The 13,737-nt window shown below is 47.1% G+C and overlaps 1 protein-coding gene across 2 annotated transcripts in view; it reads left to right on the top strand.

The window, feature by feature from the left end:
* Positions 1-13,737, top strand: part of Ccdc149 (coiled-coil domain containing 149) — an 87,678-nt gene that overhangs the window by 57,131 nt on the left and 16,810 nt on the right. For both annotated transcript variants that reach the window (XM_050150204.1, XM_050150203.1), the window contains exons 5-10: positions 484-600; positions 1,432-1,604; positions 2,273-2,345; positions 3,667-3,751; positions 6,346-6,490; positions 12,612-12,688. In XM_050150204.1, the coding sequence (XP_050006161.1) occupies positions 484-600; positions 1,432-1,604; positions 2,273-2,345; positions 3,667-3,751; positions 6,346-6,490; positions 12,612-12,688 (670 nt within the window). The remainder of the gene's footprint in view (positions 1-483; positions 601-1,431; positions 1,605-2,272; positions 2,346-3,666; positions 3,752-6,345; positions 6,491-12,611; positions 12,689-13,737) is intronic.

Genomic DNA, 13,737 nt, shown 5'->3' with positions numbered 1-13,737 from the left:
AAGCTAGTCCACATCTAGGTCATTCACAGACCACATTGGCATGAGCTTGCTGGACACTGAATAGCATTTTTCAAGTTCTTGAGAGCCTCGCCTAGTGTTTCAATGTGGGGCATGCCATCTCAGCAGATCCTAACCAGTCCTAGGGGTTATTTTGGATCTTGGCTAAGTCTAAATGAGGTTCAAGATTCTCTTCTTCATTGTGACAGTGCCCCATAGCACATCCGCCTTCCAGGATTAAGCCTGGGTGTCCTGGCCTTACACTGAATGTGTGCACAGATGTATCAACAAGCACAAATTATAGCAGAAGTTTTCTCTTTCTTAAAACTTAATCGTATTGGCAAGTCCTTTCTTCCAGTAGTTCTTGCAAGAATTTTATTCTTCCAGAAATTTCTGTATAGGTCCTTGAGGTTTGGGGGGATGTACTCATTCATATTCTTTCTCTCTTCCTTTGCCTTTTTTTCCCCCTAATCATGGAAAATGCAGCTGTTGAGGATGACAATTGCTAAACAAAGGCTCGGAGATGAAGAAATTGGCATGAGGCATTTCGCAGCCCATGAGCGGGAGGATTTGGTTGAGCAGCTGGAGCGAGCTAAGGAACAGGTGACTGTTGAGCTCTGGTTTGAGTGGGGATGCCTGCATGTGGCCTCACAGCAGGAAGCAGGGCACACATGCTCCCATCACCCCTCACAACAGGAAGCAGGACACACATGCTCCTATGGCCCCTCACAACAGGAAGCAGGGCACACATGCTCCCATGGCCCCTCACAACAGGAAGCAAGGCACATAAGCTCCCGTGGCCCCTCACAACAGGAAGTAAGGCACACATGGTCCTGTATCCAGATCCAAGAGGAGGCCAGGGATGCCGAGAGGTCTTGACTTTCTCGGTTCTTCCTAGGTTCATACTGAGTGTCTGACCCCTAGCCAGGAGTATCCAGCATTGATTTTCTATTGTTCTGAGCACATCAAGAAACTTTCCGCCCTCCATCCACATAGACAGTGGGGAGGAAATGTGACAAACTGGCCTTTAACTTAGGAGTTTCCACTAAGATGCTGAGCAATGCTTTGTGGGCAGGATTTCAGAGGGTGCAGAGCCCTGTTTGGGAAGCAGCCACAGGGGCAGAGTCTTCCTTTTTCTTCTTTTGCTAACTGGGCCCAGTACACCTAGATTGAGTGACTTGGAACTGCTTTGCCTTTGTAGGACTCTAGGATCAGCCTGTCCTTTCCACGTCTGTGAATGGGGGCAGTGTGCAGGGGTTAGAGATCAGGCTCAGCAATCCTTAAGTGTCTGGTTGGAAGGTATCCCCCAGCTCCAAGCCCTACCCAGCATGCAATGCAACTTGGGTGACTCTAGCAGTACCCCTAAGCTCTCCAAGTCAGCTAGTCTAGTGGAAGCTCACGGCTGAGAACACTATGACACTCCTTGGATTTCAGATTGAGTCCTTGGAACATGACCTGCAGGCGTCAGTGGATGAACTCCAGGACATTAAGGAAGAGCGGGCTTCTTACCAGGACAAAGTGGACCGGCTGAACCAGGAGCTCAACCATATCCTGGGTGGTCATGAGAACCGAATCATTGATGTGGATGCTCTGTGCATGGAGAACAGGTGAGTGCTGAGCATCCAAGGGAGGCAGTCTGGGGAGGGGTGGTCCTGAAGCCCTGCCTGCAGTTGAGACAACCGCATTTGGAATAAAAAGTAAGTTACAGCCCTCAGATATTGGTGATGGCCTGTGCTGGTTATAAAAGAAGGGGAGTGGGAGACGCCCACTTGTCTAGCCCCCTCCCTCGCGTCCCACACCTTCTCTGATTGGGCCACAAGGGTGAAGAGCTAGGAAGAGTTGTTTGTGATTGCTGTCAAGGAGAGGGGAAAGAATAAGAAAATAAATTGAGAAATTCCCTTAGCTGTGTCTTTGCCCCCAGGCACATTTCCGCGTGTGGATGTGTCTGACTCGTGTTATGGCTGGCGTCTTCTCTTCCTGGTTTGCTCCCTGGTGCAATCATCTTAATGAGAATTATGTGAAAAAGGATGTTGTTGTCCCCGAGGGGATCTCCGAGAGGGCTGTTTTAAAATGGGGTGTCTGTGATTTGGGCATGTCTGACCTTGATCGCATCCCTTTAATAAAAGGTCACATTTTCCCGCCCCTGCCCTCCAGGATGAGAAGGAAGTCCTTACAAGCAAATGACATCTGAGCTCCCTGTTCTGCTCTTATCATTCGGTGGGCTTCATTTCTCCCCCATGCCCATCCTTGTTATGTGTGGGTTTTTTTTTTCCAGATATCTCCAGGAGAGATTGAAACAACTCCATGAAGAGGTCAGCCTTCTGAAGTCAAACATCGCCAAGTACAAGGTACCACAATCAAGATCTGTCTGTGATTCTCCACTCAGCATCTATGCATCATCCTATTTTGAGTCTCTTTTATGTTTCAAAGACATTTCATGGCTTTTCTATCCTCCCAAGTGGAGCTCAGTAAGACCGCTCATTGGGGTAGCTAGTATAACCAGTCACAAAACAGCAAACTCCCAACACCTTCCCCCCTCCTCCCCCCCAGTATTTGCTTCTATGTCTATAGTCTGGACAGGGCATCCTGAGACCTCCAAAACCTGTGTGCTTCCACCTGGGAGTCTCAGCCCTGTGAACTCAGGGGTCCTCTCTACTTCCTCTATGAAATGTACAGTTGTCAGATGCTATTTGTGTCATAATTATCCCTCAAGAAAAGGGTTTCAATGGAAGAAACAAAGATGTAACATCACAACCCAAACGCTAATGTTCGAGGCACATTGCAAGGGTAGGATGTTTGAATTCACCTCACTGTCATTTAGTCTAATTCCAGCTCCGCTGGCTTGATAATATCTATTTCTGCTGTGTTAGTTGTAAATGTTATAATTGGAAAACTCTCCTGGGTCTCTCTGCTTTGAAAATAAATTGATGGCTCTTCCTACGGGTGGAGTTTTACAGCCAGCTGCATGCTACAGAGAGCTGGCTCATTGTCCTGGTTGTTGACATTGGCCCTTGTTCTCAGAGATCACCATGGCTTTCCATTTGGCAGGAGTCACACTTTCATTTATATCGATCTATCTATAAACATGAAGCAAGGAAGTATGTGCTTTTTAGCATATAGATTTTCAACCATGTGTATCCTTTCATATATCATGTATCTTGTTCATATTCCAAACATGGCTGACTACTGTATATTAGTGTGAAGGCAAGAGTCCATTCTAAGACCATAACAGCATGTGTACTTAATCCTATTTCCAAGACAGACATCACGAATTGGCCATGATCTTTTTCCAAGCCAAGCATCATTGGTACCACCATTAGTACATGAAAGCAAGTGTCATCTTCATCTCAGGTCTATTCTAAAATGATTCCAATAACAAGTCTCTCCACATGTTAGCCTGCCTCAGATTCCATTTAAAGAATGTGGATTAAACCCCTCTGAATACAAGGCTACGGTTACCGCCTTTCTCCTTTGCTGTAACTTAAAAACCAAACAGACTCTCTATACAGAGTCTTTTAAAAGCCCAAGGACAGAGAGATCTATGTTTTAGGCTACATTTTGAGTCTGCCAGCGTTCTTGTAAGTACATGGGGTGTATCCTCTTAACGAGGTATTTTTCCATTGCTGCCTTTTCTGACAAAAGCTTTTGGTTTTTCCATTGCTGTTGCAGAATGCTCTCGAGAGACGGAAAAACTCCAAGGGTCAAGGCAAGTCCAACAGTAGTGCTCTGACCGGGGTCCTGTCTGCAAAGCAAGGTAGGAGTTAATATCCAGGTTGGACTAATTTCTGAGCAAAGAGCTGGAGTACATGTCCCACCCAAACCTCAGGGTTTGTGGGACAGAAAACGGGCACCCGATTGCCACTTGCAGCAGGATTGCCTGAGTCTTTCTAACCCAGGTTATGCCCACCCAGGTTTCTAGTCTTCCCAGTCTTAGGGGTGGGACCTGAGAATCGTCATCTTCAGGATGCCCAGGCCATGATTTTGTAGTGAGAGACCCCACTTTGAGAACCATCACCTTGGAGCTTCTCCAATGACTGGATCCTCTTGAGAATCTTTTTTCTTCCCATCACCACCAGAGAGCCTCTAGGTGCCCAGCCCCCTCTAAGCATATTTCTCCTGGCCTCTGCAGACAGAATGGAAAAGCCCCCTACCGCATAGATCATTGCACCATGGATCATGGGAACGCATGCCGTTTTCAAAGAAGCTTTTATTGATTGCAGCTTTGTTCTTCCTTCCTGTCGATTCCAATGAAAAATAATGATCTTCCGGGAGCAGTCCAGGGGAATAAATAGCAGAGAGCTTGAGTCTGGTACTTCGTTTTCTGCAGTCAGTTCTCGACTTAAGCCTAGGTTGCACAGGTCGGCTTCTCGGCTGCTGACAGTGCCTACCGGCAGCTACCATGGCCCAGTCTTAATGGGAACTGGCTTTCAAAAAGCATGACTTCTGCAGTGGGCTTCACACTCAAGGTTCTTTCCCAGGCAACTTCTTTTCCCCACTCACCTAGAAATGAACACCCTAGAAGTGGTTTTGAATGGGAAGCTATAACACCCTAGAAGGGAAAGCCCATCTATGTGGCTCAGCAGGGAAAGTGTCTGCTGTGTAAGCAAGAGGACCCGAGTTCAGATCCCCAGCACCCATGTCAAACACTGGCTGTGGCGGTGCACACGCTAATCCTGGCACTGGTGAGGAAGGGGCGAGAGGACCATTGGAGTGTTCTCACCGGTCCTAGCAGCCTAATTGGTGAGCTCCAGGTTCAGTGAGAGACCTTGTCTCAAAAAAAAAAAAAAAAATTAGTAAGATTGTATCAGGCAAAGTGCCTTTTATTTCCCTTTTATTTCAGCTCTCTGGGAGCAGATATCTCCAGGAGTTTGAGGCCGTCCTGGTCTACATATCAAGTTATAGGCTAGCTAGGGATGCACAGTGAGACCTGGACTCAAAAATAAAAAGGACAGAGAGATTAAAGAAAGCCCTGATGTCAATCGACAGCCTCCACACATGTACACATGCATAAACACATATGCACAGAGAGAGAGAGAGAGAGAGAGAGAGAGAGAGAGAGAGAGAGAGAGAGTGAGATAGAGAGAGAGAACCCAGTGCATGGTTGGCCTTGGATACCATACCTAGCAACCAGTTTAGAGTAAGGACCCCTGTCCTGACTCTTGTGTCACAAGTGCCAGTCATAGTCAAACACCACAGGCAGAGTCAGTTATCCACGGACTCAAGTCTTCTAGAAAAACCTATGAAAGAAGCCTATGACATGGTCTATGGGATTAGTAATCTACGTGTGTGAGCATGGCAGTCCATTATGAAAACATAAATGATTCCCTAGTAAGAACTAGTAAGAAATAAATTAGACAATAGGAGCTTTCTGCCATAAGAAATTTCTTCAAACCAGGCCGTGGTGGTGCACACCTTTAATTCCAGCACTTGGGAGATAGAGGCAGGCAGATCTCTGTGAGTTCAAGGCCAGCCTGGTCATACATTCTGTATTTTTAACTGGAAATGGCATAAATATCTTGTAATAGCTAAATGAACTTTTATAAACCTAAATGAACTATTAAAGTGGGGGTTCACCTTTATATTTTGGGGGATACTAATGGGATGGAATGCTGTTAAATGAAAAAGTGTATTTTCCCCATTTCAGAAGAATATTGAATGGCTCCATACACATGCATACAGTCCCAGGAAACGGTGCTCCAGAGAGCACTGTGCCTTTCCATAGTCAGGAGGGCACCAGGGTGGCTGTCACTTGTGTTTTTTCCCCGTTGATTTACCCTTTTAAAGTGGCATATTACTTTTGCCCTAACCAGAGAGCCTGAAGGGCGGGGAAGCTCGGTTATTTGCAGGGCAGGACGACCTTAAGTAAGTGTTTTTAACCCATCTGAGACTTGCTTTATTGTTAACAAAATGGAAATAAATAATGCTTGCTAGGTTTGGGGTATTTTTTTTTCTCAGTTCCGAGTCTCAGTGAGTTAGCATAGAAATGCCTTCACACGCTGGCAAGTGCAAATGTTGTTAGTCTCTGAATAAGCTGCAAATGGCTGGAGGTGAGTGTGGCTCAGTGGGCATGCTCACTTGCGTGGCGGGAGAGCCCTGGGCTCCACCCCAGTTTGACAAAAAGAAGAGATTTAAGGGGGGAGGGGTCCAATTTCTTTGAGATTTTTTTCACTTATCTCTCACACTGAGTTTCCTGTTGTGTTCTTTGTGGTAGTTGAGATAGGCTCTCGAGACAACACAGTATCATGTCAAAGCTCGAAGTGCCCCATTCCCCAGGAAGAATGGACATGGGTCTGCAGCCCCACCTGTTGGAATCCTTGACTGAGCTTTCAACCTTTGTGTCTTCCCTAGTCCAGGATCTGCTCTCTGAAGATCACGGGTGCAGCCTCCCAGCTACTCCACAGTCCATCGCTGACCTGAAGTCTCTGGCCACTGCCCTGCTGGAGACGATCCATGAGAAAAACATGGTCATTCAGCACCAGAGGCAAACCAACAGGTGTGCAGTAGGTCCTTACACTTGGAGGCCGGAGAGTGGGAATGGGGCTCCCAGAAGTAAACCAGGAGCACTCTGGGAAGACGGTAACATCCCTGAAATCTAGTGGGGAAAGAACCCGTGAAACCAGAACTAGTCTTTTACTTTGCGTTGGCATCCGGGTTATCCACCAGAGTCAACGAAGCAGGAATCTTGATTTCTTAGTGAGCTGTGCTCTGTTAACACCAGTTTCATGGGAGCCCCCACAGGACAATGCCAGTTCTCTCGTCTCTTCCTTAGCCCTCCTTTGGAAGCGGGAGCTGCCTCAGTTCCCCTTCAACTCCAGGACTTGAATCTGAGGGTCTCTGATGACCAGGAAAGCAACCGTCAACTTCGACGGGCTGCTGTCCCTGTGAGGGAACTTCCTGCCAAAGGAAGAGTCAATTAAGATGGAGCATCCTGGTTGATTTTTAAATGAGTGTTGATTATGTTGTATCAAACTGAGCAAGTTAAGGCACCTCAAAATAGCGGTCAGGAGCAGCAGCGCACAGTTGAAAATGTCCCGAGAACGCTGAGTGAAAAGTGAATCAAAGCCAACAATGTCACCTACACCAGTCGGTTTTCTGTTCCTAAAGCTGAGTACCCGAGACTAGGTAGTTTATGAATATTTTTTTAAAATGAGAAGTTCACTTCTCACGCCCCAGGAGGCTGAGTTCCAGAGCATGCCACTGTGTCTGGTGGTGGCCTTCGTGCCACATCTGAACATGACCCGGGTACCACATGGTCAGATACGGTAAGCATGCTTGCCTGGATCACTTTCTCATACACCCTCTGATGCTATGATGGGGCCCTCACCCTCCTCCTCATCTCATCCTAACCCTCCTAAGGGCGATTAGCATTGCCCTGCGAGCTTGGAAATTTAGTTTCTAACACGGGAACTCATTTGAATCACAGAGCCAGCTTTGTGGCGTGCAGTCAACACCAAGAAGGATTTGGCCTTTGGCCAGATACTGTTACCACCATCTTGAAATTCATGATACATATTTTTTCACAGGGAGAGGGGGAGGGGGCACATTTTTATCTTGCACAGAACCCTGGAAGTTATAGGTGGTCCTGCTCCTAAGACTCACACTTGGAGCCACAAGGACACTTCAGGAGAACGGTGCAAGAACAGATGTTAGAGTTCAAGGGGAGGGAACCGAGAGCTGGGACTGCCAAAGGCAGGGACGCTTGGGGAAGAGACCACGGGAAAATGATTGAACGTGTTATAAAAACAAAAGAGAAAAGGGAAATGATGGAGTGCAGAGAAGCCTGTAGCAGAGATGAAGATGCATGTGGGAGAAAGCAAGAGCATCAAAGGGAGGCCGGCAATCTCCCTGGATGACAGGGTAATTTATTGACAGGAGACTTTTGCAACAGCCTTGCAAAATGAAACAGCCATGCTGAACCGCAGCTACTTCTCAGGAAGCTAGGGACGGGACTCTGGTGGGGGAGGGCTGTCTTTGGGGATCCCCTGGAGCCAGCAGTCAGTCTGCTTCTCACTCCTGTCCAGCTCTGGGCTCTTTTGAACCCCCTGCAATGCATAGGCCCCAGATGCAAACCACTTTCTCGCTCCGCGGAGGCTGACATTTCCATTCATCGTGGGTTTTTTTTTCTTGTTATTTTGTTTTGTTTTTAAGTACCACTTTGCACATGAGCCACTGTTAAATAACTGTGACCCTCCACGCATCTCGGCTGTCCAAATCCCCTCCTTGGGAGAAGTTACCATTTCTTGTGTTCCATGTGGCCTTAGAATCATGCAAACAAAGGCGCAGTACGTGAAAACACACCTCAGTATTCTTATATGTATGGATTTTTTTAAAAACAAAAAAAGCAGCGATTCTTTATGAAAGAAAAGGGAGGGGCGCCCTTTGTGTCTATTCTTTGGCTTGCTTTTCTCCTGTAACGGTAGATCGTGGAGGTAGCATCGTATCGGCACACAAAGGAGTGTTACATATGCCTTTTTTTTTTTTTTTGGTACTTTGAAGGCCTTCAGTTTCATTACTTCCCAGAGGTGTATAAAGAAGTTAACTGTACTATAGATGAAGACTGAGAACAGAATGTGAATTTGGTCAGCTTGCTGGTACCCCTGTGATTTAGCCTTATAACTGGAAAAAAAAAAAGGGCTTTATTGAGGTGAGGTAGTACGTCAGAACTAAAGAGCCTCCCTTCTGGAAGCGCAAGCGCTGCCTACCTGCTTTCTTCTCTTTCACAATGGCCTCTATTAGGCAGAGGGTCCTGTGGAAACCACCTTGATAACTGCTAAGTACCATGGGACTTTGCATTTGAATGATGCTCAATGGCGTGGCAGTTTGCTGGTTCGGTTTCTTGATGATGCCTGAGCCATTACTTGGTTCCCACTAAAGAAGGGAGGAGGCTCCCTTCCCTAACAGGCTGACACCGCAGCAGAGGAGATGGCTGTTACAGGCTGAAAATTCAGTGACATACCTTGGCTGCTTCCCTAGCCTGTGGCAAAGGAGCTGGGAAATCTCATGTAACAGTGATGTCCTGGATCACAGCAGCGTTTCAGGGGGCTCCGGGTGGGCCACACCAGGCAGTACAGAGAGCCACAGCTTCCCCTTCAGGCTGGGGCCTTTGTCTGGACCCTCACCTAGGAATTCTGCCAGACTGGCCAGCTCCTGGGTTCTCTTTGTTGATTTCTAACCTTAACCCCAGGAATGGCATCAGAAGCTGTGCGGCAAAGTCAGTACGGGGGCCTGACATCTGGACGATTTTCTTTGACTAAGGGACAGGGGTGGGACACATGTACCAATATCTGTACTATATCTTAAAACAACCTGTAACTACCTTAAAAAAAAAAAAAAAGCAAACCTCTCATCCTACCCATACCAAAAACCTCTCCCAAGCCTTGGTGCGCCCCCATCTCCTGCCCTGGCTACATTTGTGTGCTACTGGCTGTCTTCTTTGCAGACCTATCTCCCTCCCATCTGCTAACCTGTCTTAGCTTCTCACTTGGAACTGGGGTTCCCTTCATGCTCCTGACACCAAGGTAGATGTCACATCTCCTGTGAACTTCTTGGAAGAAGTGGACCCTTCCCTTTAGCATTTCTCTTCCAGTGGCTTCCAGGCTCTGTCTTGTCCCTGTTCCTTTTCTTGTCACGGCCCTTTCTTGCCCGTCTCCAGTTCCTGCCTCACTCTGTTGGCAAGAGTAGATCTCCTCTTTGGCCCTGTGATCAGATGGTTATCTCTTCCATGAGTTTCCATGTGGTCAAGCATCTTTAACACAGCCTCATCTCCTCCCCTCCCTCCTTGTGGCCCTGTTCCTTTGGATCCCCTCTATCCTCACTGGTTGGTGGTCATATCTTCATGTTCCTGGATGACTTCCAACCAAGTGGTCTTTCTGTCTCTACTGCTAATCCTTGTCTGTTTTCAACTTCATGTGAGGACCACTTCCTAAACTGTTTTCTGCTGCTTAGAAGACCTCACTAGCTCCCCAGAACTTGTGCTTAAAAGCCCGAGCTCTCTCAGCATGACCATAGGCTCCTTTTCCATCAGAGGTGCAGCAGAACCAGTCCTCTCCAGTTCTACCTTCTCATAGCTCGTCAGTTTTGCTCTCAGCTTTTATTAGACTTGTGTGTTCTCTGGCTTAGTCTTTGTCTACTCCCTCTGATTCCTAGTTGTGTGACCCTGAGTAAGTCATCATCTTTTGTGAGCTTCAAGTTTCTCATCTATAAATCAAGGACTGCCTAGCACAATGTTGAAGATAAACAAAAAAACAAAAATGAACAAACAAAAAATAACAGGGCAGTATGTTCATATTCTTCAAAGGCACAATACCTGGATTGGAACAAATGCTGGCTACGTATCATCTGTACTTAGGTTCCCTAACACACTGTCCATGTGTGTCTGCTAACACACTATTGGTCTCTAGGAACTGGGACAGGGTCCTCTCTTTTCGGTTCCCTGTCCAGCCTGTAGCACAGAGGTGGATCCCAGGAGCTGGTTTCGCATTGGTCAGACTTCCCTGGCCACATTTGTTCTTACCCCTCCCTCCATCCTGAGAGCTGCCAGCATGGTGGCTCCCCCCTCGGCCTCTTATACCAGCTCCCATAACCCCTGCCTAAGTCACTGGCTGAGTCTGGGCAGGAGATCCCATCCAGTTGTGCAAAGCATCTTGGGTTGAATTCTGCACATCACCCATGGCTATACCCATAGTTCCATGATCACAGCTTTTTAAGGAATTGCAGTCACTATTATTGATGGTTCTATTGCTGTTGTTGCCATAGCCACAGTTTCTCTCCTTGACCCTTTCTTACCTCTAGCCTTGCACTCAGGTATCAGACCAGAGAACACAGCAACCTCTGAGAAACTCTAGCAGGCTCTATGGGAGTAGGAGGTAGGGGGTACCGGCCACTTCACTTGTTCCATTTCTCTGAGAAATAGCTGGGTTATCCGGAAATAGTATGAACAAATCCTGCACTCAACCTATAAACCCAGCCCGGGGCACCCCTCAGCATCACTGAGGAGTAAAGCCTTCGCCTTTGTCCTAAGAAGCAGCTGCCGACATGTGATCTCATCTCATTAAGAAACAAGGGAGTACCGCTGTGATTGCACATCAGACCCATCAACCGCGAGGAAGGGAGCTGGCATCAGAAGCTCCGTGCAAAAATATTGAAAGGCAGATTAGGAACAGCGGCGTCGATGGAAGGGTCAAGGGTGTAAAAGCAAAACAGACCCCACAGATGGTGCGAAACTGGAAGGAGTGGATGAGTGCTGTGAAGAGGGTAAGACCGGAGGGAAGGAGGGAGAGAGGGGCTGCAGTAACTGGATGAAGGAAACCAAACAGAGCAGGGCCAGTTTCCCGTGAACTCTGAGAGAAGACGAAGAGCCTGCAGGTCGATTCAGGTAAAATCGGGATGAACTGTATGTATGTGCAGCCATATGCATATTCATGGCCCCGAATGTACGTGGGTGTGAGCAGCTATCTCTGGAACAGAAAGAGACGTAGGAGAATAATTCAGCTGCTCTAATTTTTCCCCACTGGAAGGAATCGAGAATTCGCTATTGAGGAGATTTTCGTGTCACGTCAGCACAGCGGCGCCAAGAAAATCCCCCAAATGGAAAATAAAGACTGGTTTCCAATTCCAGACCACTGGAAAGCAAGGTTTTACATGGCTGTCAATCATGTCCCAGCTATGTTTAATGCCTGGAGCGAATGGCCGGATGTTTACCTATGCGCGCACGCACAAAGCCCGCCTTCCAAGCCCACAGTCTGACCTTTTCTAGTGCACATTTCAGAACTGAGCTGTCCCAGTGAATGGTCATTTGGAAAACAACCTCCTTATCTTAGTGATTCCCAAATCACTGTAAATTATTTTTAAATTCTTTTTAAGATTTGTTTACTTATGTGTCTTGGAGGTGGGGTATACATGTGCCGTGTCTGCTGTATGGAGGCCAGAGAAAAGCTAGCAAGAGTTGGTTCTCTCCTTCCACTGTGTGGGTCCTGGGGATCGAACTTAGATCGTCAAGCTTGCTGGCAGATGCCTTTGCCTGCAGAGTCATCACAGAGTCCCGCCGAAAGCTCTCTTGAAATTCTTATTGTTCACCCTTTTCATAGATGGTTACAGATAGCACAAAAGAAAAAGGCCCGTGTTTAATTACACACATTTATTAGCCACCTACACTGTATCAGACATGGTTCTTGATATCTAGGGCATGGGCATCAGTGAGACCTCGTGTGGGTCTGTGAAAGCCGATCTTATTACTTTATTGCCTCGGAAGAAGCAGTTTCAGGTGTGCCCCTCTATCTTTCTTGCTGGGTCCAAACCTACGCTCACAGCTCACAGAATGAGGGTCTGCTGCAGCTAAGAGTGTTCAAACATGAGTTGTCACCTTTAGCAATGAACAATTGTCATATGGAATCCAGGGGATTGCCTTGTGGAGCAGAACTCTGTCGAATAGTATACATGTGTGTGTTTTACTTTATTTTCTTTTGATTTTCAGGTTCCACATGCACTTTCAACAGGCTGTATCATGTGCACACGCGTGCCCGCTTGCCCTACTGACCTCCCCATTAGCTACACCTAGGCCAAAACACTGACGGTGGTGACTCAGTCTCCCCCTGATATTTCCCTGCCTCTTCCAGAATCCTGGGGAACCGAGTGGCAGAGCTGGAGAAGAAACTAAGAACTCTGGAGGTTTCCGGTTTGTGGAGTCTCCCAGGTAAGCGGAACCTCTGAACCGTCCTGGCTTTCTTCTGCTTTAGGATTTTGTTCCCTTTGAAAAGAACAGCCTCGCACAATTTGCAAGAAGATTCTGCTTCTTTGAGGCCCTTTGGTTTGGAGACTTCTGAGAAACAAGCCACAAATGTTTCGAATTGAGAATCCATCTGAGGGCAGGTCCATGGAAGGGACAAATTCAGAAATAAACAATAAAATTTCAAAATCGCATTAGTGGGGCACTGGAGTTTAGGTAGCCCTAACTCCTCAAACTGTTGTGTGTGTGCATGTGTGCACGTGCGAGCACACACGCACACCAACCCCTGTGACAGCCCGTGAGTTGTTTTGTTTCTTATCAATAGTCATCAAGATTTGTTCCATGTAACCTTCCCTCCTAAAAGAAATGGGAGACTACACAAAGATTTGTTCAGTGTAATCACCGGTCCTAAAAAACGAATCTCAGATCTTACAGAGATTTGTGCAATTTAATCATCAGCCCTAAAATGGAACGTAAAACCACACAAAGATTTGTTCGGTTTAATCACCAGTACTAAAAATGAAGCGCCCACCACTTCTCCAACCCAGATGTACTTCATGGCCACCTTCCTCTGCCTCTCCCCCTCCCGACCGTTTTATGTAGCTTGAAAATAAAAATTTCCCGAGGAGATTTTTCTCCCCGCATTTGTCCGACGTGTGAAAAGCTGTGTTGATTCTCTCTAATGAGCTGTACTTATCCCGTTTATCCCGGTAAAACAGCCCTCTCAGGAGACCCCGTCAGTTCTCCGCCTTGTCTTTACGCTGTTTGGAAACTTATATTTATCACTTTCTGCCGCCTCCTGGTTCCCTGGAAGGAACATTGTCCGGGTATTTTTAGTGCCTTACCCTTTCAGTGCGGAGCGGTCTCTTCCCTCGGCTCCCGTGGGCTGCATCCCTGTACGTATGAGAAATGAAAATTGCCACAGGAGAGGAGGTGGACAGCGTCACGTTTTCCTTGGTGGAAATCTGAATAGCTGCCTTCGGTTGCCCGCAAGTGTGCTTCATAAATTGGAATTT

This window comes from Alexandromys fortis, unplaced genomic scaffold (genome assembly GCF_014885135.2).
Source record: "Alexandromys fortis isolate MF-2015 unplaced genomic scaffold, M_Fortis_MF-2015_v1.1 scaffold_0, whole genome shotgun sequence".
NCBI lineage: Eukaryota > Metazoa > Chordata > Mammalia > Rodentia > Cricetidae > Alexandromys > Alexandromys fortis.
Note: the sequence above shows the minus strand (reverse complement) of the source record. Positions and strands in the feature narration are given on the sequence as shown.